Genomic DNA, 10,234 nt, shown 5'->3' on the forward strand with positions numbered 1-10,234 from the left:
ATTGGCTGAGGAAAGGGGAACCCTGATGATGCTTGAGCTGTCATCAGGGTTTCCTATTTCTCAGCCAATCACAGAGCAGTAGAGGTATAAATGGAGATAGTATATCCATTCAACCTCTATTGCCCTCATATTGCCTGCGTTTACAGCCAGTTGAAGGCACGTGCTTTCAATTAGCTGTGACTGCAAAGCTCCCACGGTCCAGGAATCCCACAATGACATTATGATTCATAATGTCATTGTCGGATAACCCGTAAAAAATAAAAAAAGAACAAGTTAAAATAAAAAACACATACAAATAAATTAATTTAAGAAACATTTTTATTTTTTAAAATTTTTTTTTCCCGAATTTTTGCTGTCGAATCCCGAATTTTTGCTGTGCTTTTCGGGTCGGGTCTATCCGAATTCGAACAGCCCTATTTGGGCCGAATATAGGGACAACCCGAATTCAAACATCAGCACTACAGATGACCCTAGTTTTGTTATCACTATGGACATTAAAAAATGCCCACACTGGCGTACATCTAACTGGGCCGAAAGGTGCCCCGGAGCTGGTGCTCGTGGTGGCGGTCCACTGTTGTTGAGGCACAGCTGTGGTGACAGCTTCCGACGATTTACGTCTATGACTTTCCTTACTGGTACTTAAAGAATGCAGAGTGTGGGCAGCTTTTACCCTCTTCCTCCCTCTCCCCCTTTGAAGGCGCTCTGCAACCTCCTCTTCTTCTTCTTCTTCTTCCTCCTCCTCCTCCTCCTCCTCCTCTTCTTCTTCCTGCCTATGATGATCTCCTTGTTCGCCCCATGTCGGACCAAGGACATCATCATCATCATCAGAAGAGACAGTTTCCCTGTATGTGCTGAAAGGAAGCTGCGGCCTTTTGGCGCCAGCTTGAATTGGCTGGTCTGGCTCAGAGTGTTCTAGGGAAAAATAAGTGGGGGGAAAGCCTGTGAACTGACTCTCTTCGTCAGATGACTCAAACAACTGAGCATCTTCATTGAATGATTGTAGCTGCACCTCTCCAACCCCTCGGTGGGACTCCTCTACATACTGCCGTACACGTGACTTTCCAGCTGCTGATGAGGAACTAGGAGGAACAGGTGTATCATGGACTATTTGGGACACCTGTAAGGCCTGTGTCTGGGACTGGGATGAAGAGGGGTTAGAATCACTAGACCCAGGCTGGATCATGTACTCCACTATGTCTTCTGCCTGCTGTGGCAATAATGGACGCCCACCACCAACAGCAGCGCTTCTTGTTCTTGGGTCTGCAGCTAAAAACAAACTCATACTGCTTTGCTTGCCAGCACCCCTGCCAAAGCTGCCCTTTCCTCTTTGGCCAGATATTGTAGAATTTTTTTTTTGTGGCTTGACACCCTGCAAAATACTTTGTAGCTAATATGCTATATGTATATGTAAATTTGTATAGTAAGTGGATTTTTTTATTGGGGGGGACACAAAAAAATGCAAGTGCGCTGTGTGTTGTATGCAGCACTTTTCTTCAGTGGTGACGCTTGTAATATGCAGCACAGTATACAAACTATATACTGCAGTATACACTGCGCCTGTGTGTCTGTCTCTCAGTACAAGTGTAATATGAAGTCAGTGAGGGGACCCTGCATCTGGCTGCATGTATGTAACACACTGACTGACTATCTATCTATCTAATAGTGAAACACTCTTCCTATCTGAGTACAGTAGATTTCAGGACTGCGCCATTACAGTACAATCCAACAATCTATCTGACTAATAGTGTGAGTGTGACACAGTCTACCAAAGTAAAGCACTTTTTTTCACTTTGACAAAGCAAGCCAAGCAGCACAGAAAGGTTGTGATGTTATCAGCAAATCTCTGCCAGGAGTGGTAAATGCAGGCACGTCCTTATATAGGCCAATCGGCTGCCTGCTACAACAAACATGGAGGAGGGCATCCCTGCTGTTATTGGAGGGCCCTAGGCATCATGGGGGAGGTCCCTAGGCATTGTGGGAGGGTCGAATGCGGGTCTTCGAATCCAGCAAAATTTGGGTCGGGTTAACACGAATTCGAACGGTCATATTCGGGTCAAACATTAGGACGACCCGAATTTGAACAACAACACCAGTTATAGATGTCTCTCTGCCATTGACCAATTCTGGGATGTGCAAAAGGGGACAAGAATTAGATAGGTTGAAAGTGATTAGGTTGTGGTCAGAAAATGTAAATAATGAGTTGTCAAGGAGGGTGAGTTTGGAGAATACCAAAGTGTGTCTAAAGTGTGTCCAGTGATGTGTGTGGGGGGCTATAAATGTTCTGTGTGAGTCCAAAGGGGAAGGTAATGAAGAGCAGTTTGGCGGAGGAAGCATGCTTGGGGCCATCCACTACAACATTAAAGTCACAGAGGATGATGGTGGGCAGGTCATGGAAAGAATATGTGGGAGCCAAGAGGCAAAGATTTCCAAAACTTGAGAAACTGGGCCGGGGGGTAGTAGGCTGAAAAGACAGACAGAACAGTCTTTGAAAGAGGTAAAACAGAGAAAGGGCAGAAAATAAGACTCACACCACCACCTCCTGTGTTGCCAGGTGAAGGGGTATGTGTAAAGTGCAGGCTGGGTAAATGGGAATGAGGTTAGGAGGAGGGAATATTTTGGTGAAAGGGTTGGGAAGGGAGAGAATGTGGAGGGACCAGGGTTGGGTGAGATGTCACCAGCAAGCAACAGTAGAACAAGATGGTGTAGGAGTACAGAGAAACAGAGTTACCAGACTGTGGAGGAGAGGGGAACCAGCAAACACATTTACATTACATTACATTGTGAATGATACATTGTGAATGATACATTGTAGCGGATGAAGGTGGAACACAGGAATACAAAAGACAATGTGGCAAACTGAATTCCATGTGAGTGGCAGCTGTAGTAAGGGTTGTAGTGAGGCCTGTCAGCTTGTGGAGTTCCAGGTTTAAGATAAGATGAATCCTATCTTACACCTGAAACACAGACATGGCTTGGGGAAAAAGCAGCTTAGGATGGCAGCAGCGGAGATTGTGTCCAGGCGGAAACTTAATGATGAATCAGTCCGAAGGCAAGAGATGGGAATTGCAGAGAGAAATGATGTATCCAATTCTTTTCTGATTCCTGCTTTGATTCCCTGGATTAATTCCCATTGCACTTATAATGTGGCCCTCGGAATTTGGGCATGTGACCAGGGTCCCATGTGACCTTACCTGATGTTTAAATAGAAGTGCTTTGGGCCCTGAATTTCTTGCTTTATATGTTTTATATTACTACTATATATTATATTACTATATCTTTATTCTGAAGAAGTGAAAAAATCTTGAAATATATTGATGAGTTGAAAAAAATTCTAAAACTATTACGTAAAACAAAAAAAAAAACTGTATCTGATTATGTCCAGTCGTATTTTATTTGGAATATTTTTGATTTTTATCCTAAAAAGTTCACTGGTATTCCTGGGAGTATGAGCTTCGACTTTATGTTGGGTGTGAATACTACAGTTACATCATATTACTATACAAGGGAATAATGAATCTTCTATTTTAATACGCAGTTATATATTGGTTTAAATACTAAGGGATACTCATTGCTACCTGATTTTTACTAGTAAGCAGACATGATTGTGAATTTCTTTCTGGTTGAAATAAAATGATGAAACATTTTGGGAGAAATATACACCCTAGAAGTCCAGCACTGGAGGCCAATATGGCGAATACCTCCACAGCCACCATGTATTTCCCTCTGGTGCTCAGATAGGCCGGGATCATGGCAATCCAGACACTGCAGAACACCAGCATGCTGAAGGTGATGTACTTGGCCTCATTAAAACTGTCCGGTAATGTCCTCACCATGAAAGCCAGAACAAAACTCACAGCTGCCAGAAACCCCATATAACCCAACACGGAGTAGAACCCGATAACTGACCCCTCATTACACTGAATGACAATTTTGTCCTGATAAGAGTGAGTGTCCATTTCCTGAAAGGGGTGAGATACAGACATCCAAATAAGACATATTATACCCTGAACAGATGAACACACTGATACTATGGAATTGGCCAGTGTGACCCCAATCCATTTCCTCCAGTAGCTGCCAGGTTTGGTGGCTCTGAAAGCAATGTAAACCATGATTGTTTTGGCCAGGAGAGAGGAGACTGCTATGGAGAAGATGACTCCAAATGTCATGACACGCAGTATACAGGTTATATCCAGGGGCTGACCAAGGAACAAGAACACACAGAGGAAGCTCAACAAGATGCAGACAAGGAGAACAAAACTCAGGTTTCTGTTATTGGCTTTGACAATGGGGGTGTTCACATANAATATAAAAATCCCCATCACTAAGAGAGTCACAATGCAGAGTGAGACAGAAAGTGATATAAATATTATAGAGATATTATCTGTGTAGGAGAGAAATTCCAGGAATTTTGGAATACACCGATCCTTCTTCTGGTTTGGCCATTCATCTTCTGTGCACTTCATACAATTCTCACTATCTGCCAAAAGTAAAAGTTGTAATATATTTTATGTTTTCTTGTCTGTATAATAAAACTAAAATACTACTTGGATATATAATCCCAGACTAAATCAAAACATAAAACCACCCCTATAATAAATGACCCAGTATATGTATCTGAACCTGCCCTGCTTTTTCCCTCATTTATTCTTTCTACCACAGCACTAGGACTAGAAAAGGGATAAACATTATCTAAAACCAGTCAGGCTTTGCTATTTAAACATGTGATAACAAAGGACCTATTGAGCATATATATATATATATATATATATATGCTTTTATTTAATTATCAAAATGTCACCTGTGTTGTTCTTTGTGCATTTCCATATTTTCCCTACAAAATTTCATGGTCTGTTCCTGTGATTGGCAAGCAGGTAGAGGGGTGGAGGTGTAGGGGCATAGCACTAGCAGGAGGCATAAAATTCAGTAAAGACTGAACATGCACTGATCCACATGAAAAACTAAAAAAAATTGGTAAATGGATTAAAAAATTTAAACAGTTTGAATGGGGAGTTTAGTTCCATTTTAACTCATAAAATTTTACCCATATAAAGGAATACAATATACCTTTAATATTGGATATTTCCCCCTCTGAACACGGGACACAATCATAGCAGCAAGGATGGATGGACAATCTTGGCCTTTTTCTGGTTCCTGGTTGGCAATGGTCTGAGCACCGAGATTTCGGCTTCTAACAGTTATATATAAATTTACACTAGATTACAACATGATTTCTTGTGAGAAACAATAGGTAATGAACAGCAAAAAAAACGTTTTCTTTTTCTATCTATCCCCACTCTTTCTATCCCCACTCATTATTGAAGCTCTCCAAGACTGGAAAAGATAGACTATGATGAATGCACCTGGGTGATCCATCAAACGTGGAATGGATCTGGGCCAGAACTGAAAACATTTTCTGAACATGTTTTCTTTTTTGTTTTTATAAATTTTGAAGAGGAAAACCCCTTGCTCCCCGTAACCTCCTGGCATATATATGTATTGTATGACAACAGGGCGCTCAAATAAGGCTTTGAACATGTGCAGGAGGGGATTTCCTTAAATGTAGGACAAAAAAAAAAAAAATTTGCATCTCACACGTGCAGGTACAGACTGGACACCGATCACTGCCATCTTCTTCTGCTTTCTTCCTTTTTCTGGTGATCTCACCCACACTGCACAGGCTGGGGTGAGAGGGAAAACAAGGTGGAAGAACACGGTATTGTCATGATCGGGATGGTGGACCCTCTGCGTTACCAGCCCAGTTGGCAGAGACATGTGTGGGACGCAGAGTCAAAGACATCAGCCTTTGGGTTCACCAGTGCTCCTCACAAGGGTTGATGGACTTTAGGAGGTGGTTCCCAGGTTGCAAAGTACAGAAGCGTGAGACAGAAGCATAATAGGAACAGCCTTCTGGTAATGTTCATGCCAACCAGTTGGTAAGGGCTTTTCATCAGGCACACGCAGATAAACCAGGCCCTGGGGGCACCCAGAGGTTGCCCTTAACGGGGGGGCACTTTCACAATACCTGGCGTTTCCTAAAACGGTCCCTGCTAAACCGTTGTGCTGCATCCAGCTCCTGTGTGCACTCACTCTCTGCCTCCATTGATGTACAAGCTATTGTGGATTCTGAGGATAGCACCTGGACCAGTTACATTGAAAACTTTCCCCTTTTCACAACCAAACAACCTGGGCATCAGGAGCCTTGAAGTTTCCATGTGATACCCTCTCCACTCTTTCGCATTATCCTGGGTATGCCACGGTTGCAGGTCCATATTCCTTGTATCAACTGGTCCAATGGCGAAGTGACTTTGTCCTTTTCTTATTGCCAGCAATTCTGTTTACTAAATTCCAACCAGCTATACAGCTGGATACAGAGAGGAGATTGCTCATTCCACCGGTTTACCATGACTTCATGGATGTTTTTGACAAAAAGGGGGATGATGTTCTCCCTTCTCATCATATTTTTAGTTGCCCAATTGAACTTCTGCCTGGGGCTAGGATTCCATTGGCCGTATTTATCCTCTCTCAGAACCTGAACTCACTACTTTCAAGGAGTACATTGATGAAACCTTGAAGAAATTAGTTATCCGGCCTTCTGCATTACCTGCAGGGGCCAGAATATTTTTCCCACAAAAGAAGCATGGTACCCTCAGTCCTTGTATAGACCTTAAAAAGGTTACAATCAGAGCCTATAATCTAGTAAGGATTCGGGATGGAGATGAATGGAAAATAGCATTCAGAACCCGCTTTGGTCACTTTGACTATGTTGTCACGCCTTTTGGACTCTGCAATGCCCCTCCTACCTTCCAGCGCTTTGTAAACAACATGTTCTGTAATTTCCTTGACTTATTTCTGGTGGTTTACCTCGATGACATATTATTTTCTTCGTTTTTGGAGTAGCATATGTCAAAAAGGTCCTAGGTCGCCTGCGGGATCATGGGCTAATTGGGCTATATGCCAAGCCAGAAAAATTCAAATTTGAAAACCAGTTTCTAGGTTTTATCATTTCCACCCAGGGAATCGCCATGGATCCTGAGAAGGTATCAGCAGTATTGGAGTGGCCAGCACCGACCAGCTGGAAAGGTGTACAATTTTTGGGGTTTGATAACTTATATCTGAAGTTTATTAAGGGGTTCTTGTCATTGCATTCACACGTTACGTTCTCCTGGACCACTGAGGCCTAGCTGGCCTTTGACTGACTAAAGTTGTTATTTACCTCTGCTCCCATTCTGAGACATCTGAGGCTTGCCCTCATTTAACCTCTAGTGCCCGGGGATTGCACACAGGAGGTCTCCTACGGCTGCATTCACAAATGCAGCTGCGGTACTCCTCCTGTCAGTGTGAGTCCTGCGACTGTGCTCATCAATGAATGCAGCTATGGGAGTCATCACAGGATAATTCCCATGGCTGCAATCATTCATGATGAGCACAGCTGTGGGACTCCTGTCTTCTTGGATAGAGAATCTTTCTATCTATCTATCTTGGATAGAGAATCTATCCAATTTTTTAAAATTTTGTTCACTCATTCCAATTCACCTCAAAGTTCTGGCAAGAGTTCTGCATGAAGCTTTTTTTTTGTCTTCTGGCTATCCTCCTCAAAGTAATAGTCAAACAGAGAGAACTAATCAAAACATAGACATAGAGGAAAGCCAGGTAAGTTTGCTACAGAAAAATGTCTGTCCTACTCTAAACAAATCCAGATTTTTCACTCTTATACCTCTTGTTATTTACCGAAAAAGCCAGTGTTTGATACCTCTTGCTATTAACTAAAGAAGACCGTTTGGTAAAAAAAAAATTTTTGTACTACTATATAAAAAATACAGATCTTTTGGTGTTTGATGCCTCTTGCTATTTACCAAAGAAGAACTCTTGGTAAAAAAAAAAAAAAAATCTGTCCTACTATATAAAAAATACAGATATTTTAGTGCTTAATACCTCTTGCTATTTACCAAAGAAGACCATTTGGTAAAAAAAAATTATGTTCTACTATATAAAAAAATACAGATATTTCAGCGTTTGATATCGCATGCTATTTACCAAAGAAGACCATTTGGTAAAAATAAATTTCTGTCCTACTATCTAAAAAATACATATATTTTAGCCATTAATACTTCTTGCTATTTACCAAAGAAGACCGTTTGGTATAAAAAAAAATATCCTAATATACAAAACTACAGATCTTTCAGTGTTTTATACCTCCTGCTATTTACCAAAGAAGAAGTCTTGGTAAAAAAAAAATTCTGTCCTACTGTATAAAAAACAGATATTTTAGTGTTTGATACCTCTTGCTATTTAACAAAGAAGATCGTTTGGTAAAAAAATAAATTCTGTCCTACTATATAAAAAATATATATATTTCAGTCTTTTTTACCTCTTGCTATTTACCAAGAGATACCAGAAATTTCAGTGTTTGATAACTGTTCCTATTTACAAAAGAAACCCCTTGGAGAGTGTGGTCAGCACTTCCTGGGCGAGGGTTCTGGATCAGTGGCTGCATTTGCAGATGTTGGCTTAGATGAAAATGAGGATGATGATGACCGTGATGTCACCTGGGAACCACCAATGCGTGAAAGTGATAGCAGCAGTTTTAAAACAGACATAGAGTAAAGGCAGCAGCAGCAGCAAAAGACTGGGGATAGAAGTGGCCGCCAATCTGCCTCATGTGAGTCCCAAAGAAGAGACAGAGGACTGGGCACAAGCAGGGGAACAGTCAGAGACGTTGTGACCGTGGGAGAGGTGGAGCTGCAGCAGATGCAGGGCACCCAGCAGACGCAGAGGGAGGCAAATAAAAAGCACCTCTCCAGTGTGGTTCTTTTTCACGATGCAAGACCATGACCGGTGCATAGCAATCTGCATCCTGTGCCACAAGCACATCTGCAGGGGACAGGCCGGATCACATTTGGGTACAACAACCCTGCTTTCCCACATGTGCAAGAACCACAAACCAAAAGGTGAGCAGTACTTGCATTCTCTTGCAACCCTGTCATCCTCTCTTCTTCCACCTACATTGACTCCTTGTCCACCTCCAACTGTAATTGCTACTACATCTAAGGAGGTTGGTGCCAGCCAGACTTCTAGCGGCAATGAAGTATCAGCTTCTGCCATACTCCAGTGACCCCTTTAGCGCCCCTAGCTCCCAGTCTCTTCAGCCTACTCTACCGGAGTTCTGCACATGGCATCAGGCCTTATGGCATATGGGCACAAGCAACAAAAGAGTCATCCAACTAAATTCACGTCAAGCCAAACTATTAGCCTTGCAGCTACTGCCATACTGAATTGTGGTCTTTGCTCCGTTCCCTGACCTGATGGCCTGTGCCGAGAGGCTGTGGAATATACTAAGCAGGCATTACTTCTCCTGCACAGCCGTTCCCAGTTTACATGCTCATGTAATAGAAAACCTCTCCCGGGCATTGGCATTCTAGCCAAACCCACATCATTATGGACAGCTAAACAACCAGGCATGGAGTGGGATGCAACCTGTCCTTCACCACTCACTGGGTGGCCTTGCATAGCTCAGTGGGCGGTAGTCTGCAAGAGGCATTGCAGCACCTGGCACCCCCACTGAGGGTTGTGGTGGGAAAGCATGAGCCACCCCAGTCCTCTAGCTCTTCCTCCTCCTGCATCCCTTCCACTGTCAACCCGTCTCTTTTCGACACTCATGGGTCACATACCACGTGTCCTGCTTTGCGCACATACTGAACCTGGAAGTTCCTCCACACATATCCAGGACTGCAGGACTTACTGACACAGGCTCGTTCCATCTGCAGCCATGTACGCTGATCCCCTACTGCCATGGCGGCACTTAGTAAGATCCAGCGCCAACAGAGGCTGCCACCACATGGACTCATTTGTGACACTGTGACTAGATGAAACCCCACCCTGAACATGCTCCAACGCCAATGTGAGCAAAAGCTAGCCATCTGCCATTACTTGGTCAGCGTGGAAACCTGATGCAGCCACCTCAAACAAGTGAAATGTACGGGCATAACCATCAAGAACGGATGAGGCGCATGGTACATGCATTACGTTGGCACTTTTCTGGCTGGTGGTGGTGGTGTTGATGACAGCAGTTAGGAGGAGGATGCCTGTCCTGATAGTGGTGACACCATTAATTTTTGGGTCAACAGGCTTTAAATCTGCCCGCAGTTGGCACAATATGCCATCAAGCTTCTTTCATGCCCACCATCCAGTGTTCTGTCCGAAAGAAGTCGGTGGTCACAGACAGCCGATCATGACT

The 10,234-nt window shown here is 43.1% G+C and overlaps 1 protein-coding gene across 1 annotated transcript in view; it reads right to left on the reverse strand.

The window, feature by feature from the left end:
• LOC140327589 (vomeronasal type-2 receptor 26-like) overlaps positions 1 to 9,791 on the reverse strand; it is a 20,557-nt gene extending 10,766 nt beyond the window's left edge. Inside the window, exons 1-4 of the mRNA XM_072406976.1 lie at positions 9,669 to 9,791; positions 5,065 to 5,188; positions 3,625 to 4,477; positions 3,345 to 3,390 (exon numbers count right to left, since the gene is read on the reverse strand). Of these exons, the coding sequence (XP_072263077.1) occupies positions 3,345 to 3,390; positions 3,625 to 4,477; positions 5,065 to 5,188; positions 9,669 to 9,791 (1,146 nt within the window). The remainder of the gene's footprint in view (positions 1 to 3,344; positions 3,391 to 3,624; positions 4,478 to 5,064; positions 5,189 to 9,668) is intronic.
• Positions 9,792 to 10,234: the final 443 nt, after the last annotated feature.

This window comes from Pyxicephalus adspersus, chromosome 3 (genome assembly GCF_032062135.1).
Source record: "Pyxicephalus adspersus chromosome 3, UCB_Pads_2.0, whole genome shotgun sequence".
In the NCBI taxonomy this organism is placed as follows: Eukaryota; Metazoa; Chordata; class Amphibia; order Anura; family Pyxicephalidae; genus Pyxicephalus; species Pyxicephalus adspersus.